The sequence below is a fragment of the Epinephelus lanceolatus genome, chromosome 5 (assembly GCF_041903045.1).
Source record: "Epinephelus lanceolatus isolate andai-2023 chromosome 5, ASM4190304v1, whole genome shotgun sequence".
In the NCBI taxonomy this organism is placed as follows: domain Eukaryota; kingdom Metazoa; phylum Chordata; class Actinopteri; order Perciformes; family Serranidae; genus Epinephelus; species Epinephelus lanceolatus.
In genome coordinates, this window is record NC_135738.1 from 1,679,880 (window position 1) to 1,694,726 (window position 14,847).

The 14,847-nt window shown below is 43.0% G+C and overlaps 1 protein-coding gene across 1 annotated transcript; it reads right to left on the minus strand.

The window, feature by feature from the left end:
* Positions 1-172: 172 nt before the first annotated feature.
* On the minus strand, positions 173-7,315 carry LOC117261579 (uncharacterized). Its single transcript, XM_033633938.2, has 4 exons — positions 6,628-7,315; positions 6,455-6,535; positions 3,989-4,173; positions 173-1,279 (listed from the first exon to the last, which is right to left on the minus strand). Exons 1-4 carry the CDS (start codon positions 6,713-6,715, stop codon positions 398-400), a joined length of 1,236 nt encoding a protein of 411 aa, XP_033489829.1. The 5' UTR covers positions 6,716-7,315; the 3' UTR covers positions 173-397.
* Between the last annotated feature and the right edge of the window lie 7,532 nt (positions 7,316-14,847).

Below are 14,847 nucleotides of genomic sequence, written 5' to 3' on the forward strand. Positions count from 1 at the left end.
ATCAATAATCTCCTGAGATCTCCCATTAAGAAATTCCCCTGATATAAAACACCACCACAACGGCATGGCACAGAACTGAAGCAGGACTATATCAACTATACGGCCAACACTATTACATCGTTATACCAAGAAGCTGTGTATATTACAGTGAAGTCTATTGCATCTCCTGTTCTGGGGGGGGGGGTCACAGCTGGGTCACATTTACAGGTTTGAAGAGGAAATACATCAAATTCTTAACTTTTACAACCACTGAACTCAAGTGGGGACAATAATATCCAGTTGACCAGTCTACAGGGGAAAGTACAGCTGCCCTGGGTCGTCTGTAGGAAAATATCTAATACTATGGGAAGGTGGAGAAATAAAGAGAGTCTTGGACAGCAGCCGAGCACACTGAGAGTCAGGTCCACGCCACTTTGCGAGAGATGGCCTGTTTGAAGCACTCGGGGTCGACGTTGCCTCCAGGCCGCAGTGCCCTCTCCAGGCTCACCAGCACGTTTTGGTGGCACTCCCTGATGTTGACCGGGTACTTGGCTCTCAGTAGCTCGTAGGCGGCGATCAGCCTCATGTTCTGTTTTACCATCAGGTATTGGATGATGCACGTCGGCGCCAGAGAGAAACCGTCTCGACAATGGACCAGGACGCGCTTCCTCTTCTCTGTGGAGGCATCGATGCACTCGTTGATGTCCTCGAAGCAGCGCTGCTTCAAGGCCGGGCCGTCACCTAGAGCGTCCGGCACGTCTCCGATGTCCACCTTGAGGCGGGACCAGCTGTGGCGGGCACCACGGGAGCAGGTGCATGGAATGAGGTTGAGGCTGGGGCCCAGTTCTCCTGGCACACTGCTCATGTCTATGATGCTGTCAATGTTGTTGCGGCACAGGGTGCGCCCGTTGTACGCCGCATTGAGGTTGCCAACATAGATGTAGTCCGTCACCTTGGAGATAACAGGTTCAGAGTACTGGAAGTGTTCAGGGCCGCTGGGTTTGGGCTCAGGCGTATCCGGGCCCCTGGCGCCGGCCGGCCCCGTGGCGGCTCTCCTGCTGTAGTTGCGGAGCTTCTTGGAGCCGGAGCGGGACGGAGGGTTGGAGTCGGACTCAGAGCTGCTGTTCCAGGGAGGAGAGAAGAGAGAGAAGCGGCTGGATGATTTGCTCTTGTTGAGGATCTCCACTGGGCTGGACAGGCCGGAGCTGGATGCTGTGGTGGAAGCTGAGGCGCAGAACAGAGACGCTCGCTCCAGAGATCCTGTGCTGCTGGCAGCTCCTGCGCTGTAGGCCTGCTCCATCTGCAACAAACAAACACACACACGCACACACACATGACATGTGAACCACAGAAACCCCAACATGGAACTGGTTCTGCTGTTTTTCCTGCACCTAAGTTTGAACCGTGCAGAGCATTTTGACCAAAACTATATTGATTCAGAACCAGAAAAGTGGGATCTCAGCTGGAACCAAAAAAAATCACAAGTTTTCCTTGACCTGAAGTCTGAACCGTGACGACATCAGTGGGCATGTCATACTCTACAGGTTGACAAGAGAGGATGGAGGAGTCAAGTGAGAAATCGTCAAAGAGCACGCAGTGGTCTCATTAATAGTTCTGTGCTTGTTTTCTAGGGTAGAAACAAACATCTGTATTAACAGAACAAAGGTTGTGTAATGTCCTCCGTTGACGACACATCTTTGATCACAATGGTTCCGCTCAAAACTGGTGGAAACACAGACTGGTTCACTGGATAGCATCAAGATTCCAGTAATTGTAAACGTAACGAGTTCAAGAACCAAAGCTATGAATTTAAATATGGCACAGATTTCCATTCCACTTTAAAGAGCATGGTGTGAGCTCCAAAGTAATTATGCCATGTACAGGGGTGAGACATCTCACATACATTGAGTTATGTGCTTCAATACCATTAAAATAAATTACCACAGCATGTACTATTAACATCAGCCCACCTCCCCTGAAGAAATAACGACCGTAGCTGTAGTCATATGACCCCTTCCATACTAACTCTTCCATAACGCCTCCCAAAATAATAATTCAAACAATATTAAAATAAAAAGGCAATAATTTGCATTTTGGACAACCCTGTGAGTAGTGCAAAATCATCCCTTGCAGTGTAAACCCTGGACCGCAGTTCAGTGGCACCGATACGATACTGAACTGGAGCTGGTGGTGGCTAAACCACGCTGTAACAGATACTGAGTTTCTTTTTTCATTAATTCGCGTTTTAGCTGGTTAGCGCGGTACAGATGCTGCATAATGGGTTTTGCGTCTTTTACGTCAATATCATGCTCTAACACAGTGGTGCGAGTGGGGATGTCACCAAAGAGGCACGGGAACTCCGCCACTAAGCCGGTAATACCGCGCTGCTGCTCAGGCTCCAGATGAGTGAGATGTTGTGGAAACTCAACCAGCATTTGGGAATTTGGCAAATGCGCACCTTGAACAGAGGAAGGACGCACGTGTAAACCATCTCCCTCATCTGGATTGGACTCGGCTACGATGAGCGCTTCCGTTTAAGTTAGAGGTTGACGCTAGTGCAGTCGGTGCCGGTGCGGTGTTGCTGCAGGAGGATGCGGCAGGTGTCAAGCATCCTGTCAGCTATTTCTCACACAAATTTAACAACCACCAGCTTCGTTATTCGACCATAGAAAAGGAGATGCTCGCCTTACTATGGTCACTCCAGCATTTTGAGGTTTATCTTGGGTCTTGTAGTCTCCCCATCGTCGTTTACACCAACCATAACCCCCTCGTATTCTTTGCGCGCATGTACAACCACAACCAACGTCTCATGCGCCGGGCTCTGTTGGTTCAAGAGTGGAACCTCGTGATTAAGCATAAGAAAGGGGCCGATAATGTCGTAGCTGACGCCCTGTCCCGTGTGTGGTCTGTTCAGTAACAAATCCGGCAGGTTTGAATTTATGTGGTTGGGTGTTATGGTCTTCGGACCTTTGTGCATTTGATTTTCTGTGTTTAATGTGCTGTGCACGTCATTGTGGGGGTTATTCGGCCAGCACCTATCGATCAGTTATGTGTGTGTCTAACTGTCTGCTTTTCTGGAGGGAGTCCCTGGCTAACCACTCCTCCAGCCCGCCCTCCTTTGCTGCTGTTCAGTGTTCCCCCGCTTGCAGGTCGGCCAGCCCCCTCGCTGCTGTCATCGTTTCCAGCCAATCACCGCTTTGCCAGCCCCTCGTCCGAACCTTTAAAAGCTGCTCGGAGTCAACAGGAACGGCGGCTGTGATTTAATCTGAGCAGTCCGCCTCGCTCCAATTCTGTCACGAGTTCTGTATTCTTGTGATTACTGTGAGTATCTGGGAAATCTGAAGGCATTAGGACCTAGCTTCTTAGCCTAGCCACATTCCTTTTGCTCACACATGTAGGTTTTTCCTGTTTAACTCACTAGACTTATGGGTGCTGGTCAGAGTGTGTTTTGTTTGTCAGGTAAGTCATAGAGCAGACAGGTAGAGATGTTTTTGTTTTGTTTATCTGGGTGGCCTTCCGCTAAAGTTAGTTAGCTGGGGTGCTTTTGGTGACAGGTCAGAGTTTTGTTTTAATTGTTTTATGATTTGCCGTCACGCGCAGCCCTTCCCAGTGTTTGTTTTGCTGTAGATGTAATTCACCGCTGAGGCTCCTCTCCTCAGGTCTGGTTTCTAAGTTGTGTTGAATAGCCTGTGTTTTGTTTTCTTGTTGTGTGACGCTTTTCCCGTATTGCCATTTTATTGCATTGAATGAATAAACGGCAGCTTGCCTTATTCATTCTACCTTTGTTGTCTGGTTTTATGTTGCTTCCCTTACCCCTAGTCTCCTATTGGGTTGTAACACTGGCAGCTTCTGAGTGCACGTTAAACACAACATGTGTGAGTGTTTTAATCCTTTCTGTGGAATTTATTATTATCTGTCATTTCATTTCTATTGACAGTGATGTGTTTTGCTCAGTTTCGTCCTGCTAAGGACAGAGCACGAACTCAGCGGCAGGTGTGTTTGGACGTACCTGAGCTTTGAGGTTGTTCTTCCACTCCTGCGTCTCCAGAGCTTTGAAGCGTCCACTGCTGTCGGAGGAAATCGACATGCAGAGGGGCCGGTGAGCTCTGGGGGGAAGCTGGGGGGTGAGGGCCACGGGGACGGGCCTCACATCGACGTGCTCGCTCCTACTCATCATCAGATTTGGACAGGAGCCTGGGTCACACAGGAGGACAGGTCTGAGATCAACAGCTAGGAGACAGAGTAATCTGTCCTTGGTGGATAAACCTGTGAGGGCTGATCAGCTGTGATCTTTTTAAGTTTAATACAACATTTGACCCCAGCTTGTTTGGAGAAAAAGTTCAGTGATGACTTCACTGGACCTGCCCTAAAATATTCTTGATGTAACTTCAGAAACAATAGCTAAAAATGTTTACGTAACATTAGCGACACATTTTAGACCTAAAAAATGTCTTTGTAAGTCTGGTTAAGCCGTAGCTGGAAACAGTGTGTGTCCTTTCTCAGTTTGTTCAGTGTGAACCGTAATTAAATCTTCAGTTAATTTCCACTTATTATCTTTTTGGAAAGTCCCTTTGTATGTGTGGCAACTGTCAACAAATACAACCACAACAAAACTCACTGCAGTCAAAGCCAGCCACATCATCTCACTATAACATCATCACCAACAATAGAAAATTAAGTTCAGCACATCACAAGGATCTGTTTAAAAGAGCTTAGGACTGGGCAGTGTGGAGGAAATCAAATCTCACAATACTTTTGACCAAATACCTTAAAATCAATATTGCAACAACATGACAGGGTCGACTATTGGTGCTTTCACAACATATTTACACAATGAGATTTTTGATAAATCAGTAATGTGTAGCGCTGCCCCCGACTATTAATTATCCTAGTCTCCGTAACATTGTATCAGTAACATTGTTAACACTGTGCTACATTACAGAGAAATACAAACCGTACTAATGAACCTTCATTAATATAGGCCTATATTTTATCTCCAAGTGCACGTCACACACTGAGCGAGCCGCCTGTTAATGACGCTGTGGGCTAATGGGCATGTAGCTACTTCCATGTTTCACATGATACGTCATGTTTGTAGTCGACCAATGAAGATGAGTTTACATATCACCTTGGGTTCGACCTTCACCTTCTCAAAATGATCCCACACTTTGGATTTCCTGCCCGACATGTTATTAACTAGCCTGTGGAATAACCGCAGGTACCAGCCCTGGAAATTAACCTGACTCCTGTCTGACTGCTGAGCGTGGACACTTCCTGTGTCTGTCCTTTCACATTAAAGTCTCACATGCTCCAGTCATATAGGTTTGGATTTTTTTTTGACAAAGTGCAGCTCCTGATAGAGTTTCAAGTTTGTTTGTTTTTTTCCCTGCAACTAAGCGACCAATGAAATCTTAACTTCTATGACCTTTCTGTTTGACTAACGACTACTGGGGGAGCCAAAATAATGTGGATATACCAAGTATGTGGGTGACGGCAAAAAAATGGAAAATTACATCACTTTACTTCAATGCAGCCTTTAAAACCGGGACAAGACAATACTTATGATATTACGATACCCAAACTCTGAGACGGTATCCAAACTCAAACCAAGATATCGATATAATATTGATCTATTGCCCAGCTGTAGTTATGCTATAGAGTATAACTATATTCAGGATGCACAATATTGGATTTTTTATTTTTATTTTTCCAATATCCGATACGCCGATATGAAACAAATCATTTGAATGATAACCAATATCGATACGTCTACTTTTTCCCCACCTAATTTTAGTGATCATCAAGTCTCTTCTGTAGTGGAATTATTATCATATTAAACATACATACTCTTAGCATGACGGCCCACCAGCAGATGGAGACATGAAATACAATACTTTTCAGTGTATGTAATATTTAATCATTGTGTAAAATAAGAAAAAGCATTTTGGCCGATTCTGACATTTAATCTTAAAGCCAATATTGGCTGATACCGATGACTTGCCGATATTATTGTGCATCTCTTCAGTATGAGATTACTCTCTGTTGTTTTATTATACAGAAAATAATATAAAAAGAACACTGAATTATATGAAACCTCTTATTTAAGTCTTAACTCAAGGGCTCCGTCCTAGGGAAAGGAACGTTAGAAGAGTCTTTAAGGAGTTTGGACATCCCTTTATAACAACCTGGGATGTATTTAAAGTACCATTTGTAAAAGATTGCTAGGCATGTCCCTTTCAGCAAATCTCATGCTCAGCTGTGATTTGAATGAAGTACATGAGAGACACAAACTGGGACAAAAAAAGTTGACATGCTGCTTATAATGATTCTTTTAAAGTGTTGTCTTAGATCTCACAGGCCTCTGTAAATGCTGCATTAACTTGCTTTATGTCTAAAGTCTCCCCACTAAATGTAATAACATGTTCACTCAGCACAAAATATTAAACTGTTTAACTCCATGTCAGATTTCACCTACCTGCACATTCTGAGCGGGTGATGGACTGAATCTGTAGAGTGTTCTGGGTTTTCAACAGGCTGTGAAGAGTTCTCACTATACCTGCAAACACAGAGGTCACCTTGCAGTAAGCGTGCACGGAGAGTATTTAACATTAACAGTTTGGAGAGGACATGAAAAAGCACCAGTCTTACCGATCCTCCCATTCTGCTTGCAGAGCACCTTTTTATCCAGCAGTTTGTGTGCACTCAGGTCTTTGTTCCACTCTTCCTCGGCTTCCATGTTCCGCCTCCTGCTGACAGAGGCACAAAAACCCGGCTCAGGCGGCCCGTCATCTTTGGCAAGCCGAGCAACACTTCAGCTCCATCGGACAGACATCACTTCAGCAGCTCGCGGCGGGGACTGACACTGCTGCTAGCATCAGTTAGCCGCTAACGGGCAGGCTAACTCAGCCAACCAGCCCCGCTAGCTCACTGAGTGTGAGTCATGTTGTGGGGCTGGTGGAGGCGCTAACCGTCGGTTGTTTCTGCCCCGAGGGGAGAAGTAATGCAGCGGCGAACAACAGCATCCACACAGGAGGACGGAGCTAACATGACGACTGAAGTGGTTATCCGTTAAAATAAATGTTAGCGAGCTAACGTTAACTAACCGCCGCTGGTTAGCATCCCCGCCCGCTGTCCGCTGCTCCTCTGCGGGTCCCGCGGCTCTCTGCGCGCAAACACCGACTACCGCCGCATCTCGGGATCCGTCGAGCCGCTACACATTACCGGCTAACGTCCGGGACAAACACCGCAAATGTGACAGTTTATGCGGAGCTCCGGTGGCTAACTGGCCGGTTACCAAACAGTTCCATCACCACCGTGAGCGCGAGCACGACCCCCTGCCGCGCGGACTCCTATGTGGGGCTGCTGCTTCTTCTTCGTTGGTGTTTATTGGCGATGGGCAAACAACGTTATGGCGCAATACCGCCACCAACCGGTGTGGAGTCTGGACCGGAACAGGTCTGTTTACACATTAATTAAATACATTTGGGGAAAAACACAAAACTCAAATATCTTCTCAATAATATTAATATATTTTAGGTAATGAAATATCATTATTAAATGATATATATGTTGGTGGTTTGAGCTGAAGGTGTGAGAAAGAATAGTATCAGTAACATTGTTAACACTGTGCTACATTACAGAGAAATACAAACCGTACTAATGAACCTTCATTAATATAGGCCTATATTTTATCTCCAAGTGCACGTCACACACTGAGCGAGCCGCCTGTTAATGACGCTGTGGGCTAATGGGCATGTAGCTACTTCCATGTTTCACATGATACGTCATGTTTGTAGTCGACCAATGAAGATGAGTTTACGTATCACCTTGGGTTCAATCGATAAGATTCATTTTTTTAAATCATATTCATAAGGACAATGCACATTAATCAACAGTTCTGTAAATGTGCCAGTGTTAGCCAGCTGGCTAATTTTCAACTGCAGTCCTTTGGCAAGATGTTTTGAAACAATTCAAGGATAAAATTCACAGGACAAAGACAGCATTAACTACAGCAATTAGATATTGTCACGGTAGAACAGAAGGCATGCAAAGCAACAAGCAACAGCAGAGCATCAGTACAATATAATAACACAACAACAAGCAATGAAGCACCAACACGCAGTGAAGATTACATTACATTCAGACATGCAGAGCAGCAACAGAGAGTAAACATAGATAAAACATCCCCTGAGCTCCTCTGTAAAATATCTGTTAAATCAAACTGTTCTTTAATCTTTAAAAGGTTTGGGATCATCAAAAGGTGTGGCGATCATTAGCGTAAGAAAAAATGAAAAGGCAAAGCCGTCATGCACATACTGTATTCCCTTATTGTGTATTATTTATTGACATTGTTTGTTAGCCAAGCTGTTTGTATGTGCTTACCCTAAATTTTGCTTATATCACTGAAATCAACAGGCCTATATTTGGGACAGGCCTTTAATTCCCAATGAAATACAATCAAATTTTTTATTTAAACCAGTATGAATATTACTTGTTTAGAAATTTCTTCTGATAATATAACAATTACGAATCATTCATTTGATCTAGCTCTGACAGAGATTGAGTTACAGCATTTAAGGGTTATGGCACACAGACACAACACCACTTTATCTTGTTAAAACAATTCTCACAACTTGGATTAATTTTTATGAAAAACCCTTTTGATTCTTTTGATCTGAGGACTCTGACGGACTAAATGAATACGAATAATTTACAGGGTAATCGAGTAATGGACACGTAATTTGAGGCAGCCAATAACCCAGATTTATACATCCAAAGAACTCCTATTAAACCAGGCCTCAAATAGAGACAGGTGTGGATTTGTCGAAATGTGTAGCCACACCAGGCTAGTAAAAGTGACTGGCCGTTCAATTGGGACTAAATAAATACAATAGTAATAAATAATAAAAATAATAATAGTACTGGGGGTCCTGGCACTAGTGGACACACATGTTTACAAATGAATTATAAGCACTTAAATCTTTACAATAATGACCGTCAGTTCAGAACATTCATTTAAATCAAATAAATCTTGCATTATTTATTATTTTCCTTTTCCCCTTTAAAATTAGTTTTGCTTTAAATCAGCTGAACAGTTTCAGTTTGTGTTTGAGCTTCCTGGTTAAACAAAGACTCATTTGACTCAAAGAATCATTTGACTGATAATAAATCACACATTCATGTTAAGAAAGCTGTAAAACATGAACAATATTCACACCATCAGAGTCTTTAATGCACTCACCCTGTGCGTGTGTGTGTGTTGTGGTCGTCCAGCTGTTTCCCAGTGTGTCAGCAGAGAGACTGAAGCAGCAGCTCGCTCTGAAATCAACAATTATCTGGGAGCTGATCTGGAGCCTGTTTTTTCCTCTTCTTCTTCTTGTGTTTAATTGGATGGCCGGGGCCTCTCTCCGGGTATCCTGGTAACCCACCGACCTGCTGATGTCACTGCTCTCCATAATGAAGTGTGAGTGTATCTAGCTGCCTTTGTCAATAACCAGGCAGGGAAATTCACAGGAGATAAGACCGACAGTGAAGGCCATGTCTGCCTGGTCAGGACACACTCGGCTCCCACACGGTTATTATAACAGATTATTACCTCAGATTATTTTATTTTCATTATGTGTTCTTAGTTTTAATCTCATTTACATTCAGTCTCCCTTGAGACAAACCAAACAGCACAATTAAAGGACCATGATGGTGATTTTTAAAATAAGATTTACCACAAATTATTATTAATACTTATTAATACATTACTTTTAGCTGACCAAAATGTGTACATCATCCGTCCCCCCAGGCCTTTTGGTTTCCATTCACCTCCCTCACTATGAAACCAAGTACCTTAATGTTTTACCTTAAAATTCCAGAAATGTATCTATTAAAAAATGATGCAGTTAAGGTACTTTTAAGGTGGTGTAAGGTGATAATAAATTAAGGATTAAAATAAAGGTGCAAATTGTTCTGATCACCAATAGGATGAATTAAGTTAAGGGGGCTTTTAGTGGATTACTTCCATGTTTAAGAGTTTTTATGCCTCCATGCCAGCGATAGCCGTGGCTAGAGGCATTATGTGTCCCATTCTCCTGAAAGTGATAGCTCATGAACACCGTGAGGGAACTGACCTTTCACTAAGCCCCGCCCCTTTGTGATGGTCCGACAGGCTGTCAGAGTAAGCATGGAGCCCACACTGTCACTAACTGCACTCCCTGAAGAATCATATTTTTGGAAAAAGGAAGCAGTGATGTCAGAGAGAAGCAGACAGAAGGATATATCCAGGATGTCAAACTGACTCAGCAGCAACAACAGGTTAAAAAGACAAAGATAGTTAGAAGCTAAAGCCGAACTATAGGCTACAGATCACAGTGTAAAAGTGAACCACCACATCACTGCTGATCGCCACACAAGACAATGAATATAAAGGGAAACTTCACTGATACTGAACCAGCTGTGTGGCATCACAGTGTGTGCAGATGAACGGTGTTTGACCTCTGCATCTGCACACACTGTGATGCCACACACTGTGACGACACACACTGTGATGACACACACTGTGATGCCACACACTGTGATGACACACACTGTGATGACACACACTGTGATGACACACAGCTGGTTGAATCTGAGCAAAGTGTCCCTGCTTCCCTTCACTGGTTCCTGTACAGCAGGGTCGCTCTTTGTTTCACTGTTAGAATCATTACAAAGCAAAAGCAGCATGTGTATACATTCAGTAGGCTATAGAGTGTGCCAGGGCTGACGTCAAAACCCGGAAGTTTAGCATCGCGCTGGTTCCCGAAGAGAAAGTGAATGTGATTTTTGCATTGCGTTTTGGATTATGTCAGAAAATAAGCTCTGTGGCTAACACAAGTTTATGATACTTACAGGTTTTGTTCAACAAGATAATCTTCACATATGAACACCTTTCATACCGCATTTGAAGCTTAAATGCGATCGCCAGAAGTAAAAAGCTAACGTTAGGCTTTAACGGACTACATGACTACTCCACGGTCGCATGACTCTTGACGTCACCGCCACTAAGCTTTCAACTGATTTCGGCTGCTATATTTTAAAAACATTGTATAATGGGGAAATCGGACTGTTTAAGCTAAATAAGAAGCTGTAATGGCGGACTGCCAGCACTCTCGCCTGTTCGGGGGTGATGACGTTTAATGTCCCCGACAGGGTTTGTAGTCGTATTGAGCAACTTGTTAGCAACCGCCTTTTTTTACAACACGTAAAAGCTTCAAAATTCACAAGTAGGGTATTTACTGACGTGTTTTATGTCGTAGAACAAAACCTGAAACTCGCTTAAGCTCTTGTTAACCACAGACCTTATATGAGACATTTTACCAAAATCCCATTCAAAAAACGTATTGACTTTTAGACGAGAGCACCGGAAGTGCTAAAAGCGCTAATGGAGTTCTGGGTTTACTGGCACACTCTATATCTTCAGTAGCTAGCTAACGTTAGCTAACCCTACACTTTTCAAGGTTTGATTTTGGAACAGGGAAGAAACGTAAATCTTTTTCCAACCTCTCCAGGTAACGAGTGTCATTAATACAGGACGTGCCCCAGGCACAACATTTAGCTCCACATCCACAAAACCAGCCTGGAAATGATGGAAATCTGAAGCGACTGCATTCGAGTCAATGGAGCACAGCTGTGTTGTTGTCTGACCCTGGTCTGCTACATTATGATTGGCCAGTTTGCATCAGGGGCAGGTCTTAGCAAAGGGTTACTTCTTCACTTGGACCCAACAATGAACTGATTAGATTTTGGTGGCCAAAGATCAGTGTGACCTCTGATCTGTTTTCATGAACAATTTGAGGGAAGTTCTTCAAATTTGGCCTAAACATTCACTTGCACTCAAATTGGACTGAGTCTCACCTGATCCTCCTTAAACCACAGCCTCCAGTACTGTGTGACATACAGGTATAAGGAAACCTTGAGAAACGGGGTGAAGTGTTGTATTAGAACATTAAAGAATAGGTGGGTGGAACATTTGCATTTCAAAGGGACTCCTTGAGCTCCTCGTCTCATCACTGTTGAATCTGTTGGACCTTCACTGGCCCTTTAAATCCCCCTCTGATGCTGACAAACACCTGCCTGAGGAAACAGGAGCATCGCAGGACTCAAAGAAAGAGCAATGATCAGTACACTGCAAAAAATAAAAAATAAAGATAAATAAGTTAAATACACAAAAAGACAGATATATGTCAGATATATTTCTAATTTCTCATTTCAGAGAATGTAAAGTATTCTGCCTGCATCCACAGGGTGTGAGACAGAAGTCAAATTACAAGTGTGAAGCGTTTGGGTGTGTCTCCTGTTAACACCGTTGCTTCCTGCTCCAGGTAATATGAGCTCAGATGTCAGCATCAGGTGCAGACAATAAAAATCAAAGCCCTCAGTTTGCTCCTGAGCTCAGGGAGTGTTTAATGAATCTGATCTCTGGTGGCCTGAAGCAGCAGGAAGACACACCTGCTGAACTCAGCTTGATTGGTCTCCAGTCTTAATTTAAAACCTTCATCTATCTGGGGAGAGACGAACGCAGAGCACAGATGTGAAGATCTGCCTTTGAATAATGAGATTTACTGTGATGTAGGAGTGATAATGTTGAGGTTACACAAACAAATATTGTGAAGGTGTCACTGTGACCAACATTTCTCACTATTTTCACTATGTTTTTACAAACCAAACAATCTGTAGATTAATGCAGGACGTATTTTTACACAGTGGAATTTATACTTTTACCAGTGTGAAGGATGTGAATACTTCTTCCACCACTGTCTGCACCATGGTCACAACAACACCTCAGGCTGAACATTACAAACCATGACGAGTGAACTCATCCACCTCTTTGCTCCGTCCACATGAGGGCACTTTAGTATCACTCAAGAGGCCAAAATATTTCTTTTAACACAGCATCTTGTGCGGAGCTGATAAAAATGTTCTGTCGACCACAGACGTCACAGCTCCTTCACAAAAAGCAGAGGTGGAACAAGTATTCAGATAAGTATAATACCACACTGTGAAAATACTCCACTACAAGTAAAAGTCCTGCATTCAAATCCTACGTAAAAGTATTGTAAGTAAAATGTACTTAAAGTACGTTGAAGTGTGTTTGTTGCAGTTAAATTTAAATTTCATGCTGTCAGTGTTTTATTCTATCTGATGTTTTTGGATTAATATTCCTGCTGCATTAATGTGTATGTGTCATTTTACTGCTGTAGATGTTTCAGGCTGTATATCCTGTTGGTCAGTAGCTATTTGACAGCCTGTCCGTGGGCCCTTGATGATAATGATTTGTAAACAACTGCTGCATTTGTTGTTGTTTAAGTGGTTTGCTCATGTGACATATTGTTTGAAAGATACGCTCCTCACAGCCGTTGATGCTTCCATTTCAGGACAGACCCACCACAGAAGGCTCAGTAAACACTTCTATAAAAAAAACAACTATATAACTGACTTATGAAGCGTTATCATGATCCACAGATCCATATTTTCCAGAGCACATCACAGCTTACACAGCTTCAGATGATCTGTCCAGCGAAATATTTAGTCCAAACCCATTGTTACATCCAGAGATATCCTCTAACTGCTGTTGCTTTGTTTCAGACATTTATATTTCTTTGCATATTATCCATAATGTCTTTGCACTGCATGTAAACAACTGACTGACTAGGACCTCAAAATGGAGGCCAAAGGCAAGCCTTTTGATTGACACCTCACTTGAGCCAGTAGGAGCTTCCAGTGCCAACCTGGTCTCACTCTAAAGTCATTGAATACCAACAGCTGGCCAGTGACTTCTGGGGTCAGGCAGCGATGAAAAAAGCTGTCTTTCATGCCAGCCTGGTGGCGTCAGGGGGAAACGCAGCAGGACAGCAAAAGTTAAGTGGCAAAAGTCCAAATAGGGCAGACGGGAGGGGTGGAAGAGTCCAACAACCACGACTTTCACCCGGGAGGCCGTGTTCCCTTCCCTTATGATTGTAAAGCAAAACCAGACAAAACACTTGTCTTTATCTGGACACATTTTCCCACCAATACAACATGCTAACATTATTAGCACAAGCCTATGGCGTTTTACATTGTATAAATTAGCCTAGTGACGAACAGAGATTCCCTCTGCTCATATACAACCAGGGACAACAGCAACGTGTAACAAAGTAACGGCACATAATTTGGCTCCATTACAACTCACAAGGTTCACTGACAAAACAACTGTCTGATACTAAACATGTTTTCAAAACAAATATAACATGCTAACATTATTAGCGCCAGCCTATGGCATTTTACATTGTATAAATTAGCCTAGCAGCTAGCAGAGATTTCCTCTGCTCATATTTCAGCCAGGATAAATCACACACAAGACTTATAATGCTATTTTAGTGGAGGCTTTATTGTCTCCACAATTTATTGTTTCTTATCTGTGAAATTAAAGTAAATCAAAGCTTTGTTTCCACTGAGGGAAATGGTTTCAGCTTACAGAGACAGACAGGAAGTCTGTGTCGCGGCGTGTAGTTACATTTCTGGGGAGGTGCACGTCAGGCTACGGCGTTGAATTTGATGCAGAAGTATAAATCCTGCTTAATCCTGAGTACATTTTTCATTTTAGTCATTTTTCTAAGTGGGAATGAGAAATAAACTTCAGCTTGAGGGTATTTGATTTAATAATAAATTGTTTTTTTCAAGGCTGAAAGCTAGAAAATCTTTAGTATAAAAAAGTTACATAATGTGTGTTTTTAGTAAATATTCAAGTTGTTTAAAATTCAACACAAACAATCGTTACTTCAAATAAATATCCTTCCAGAAGGTTTTCAATGACCTGACTGTGTAAACATTTGAAATAAGTGGAGTCGATCGTCATCACACAGA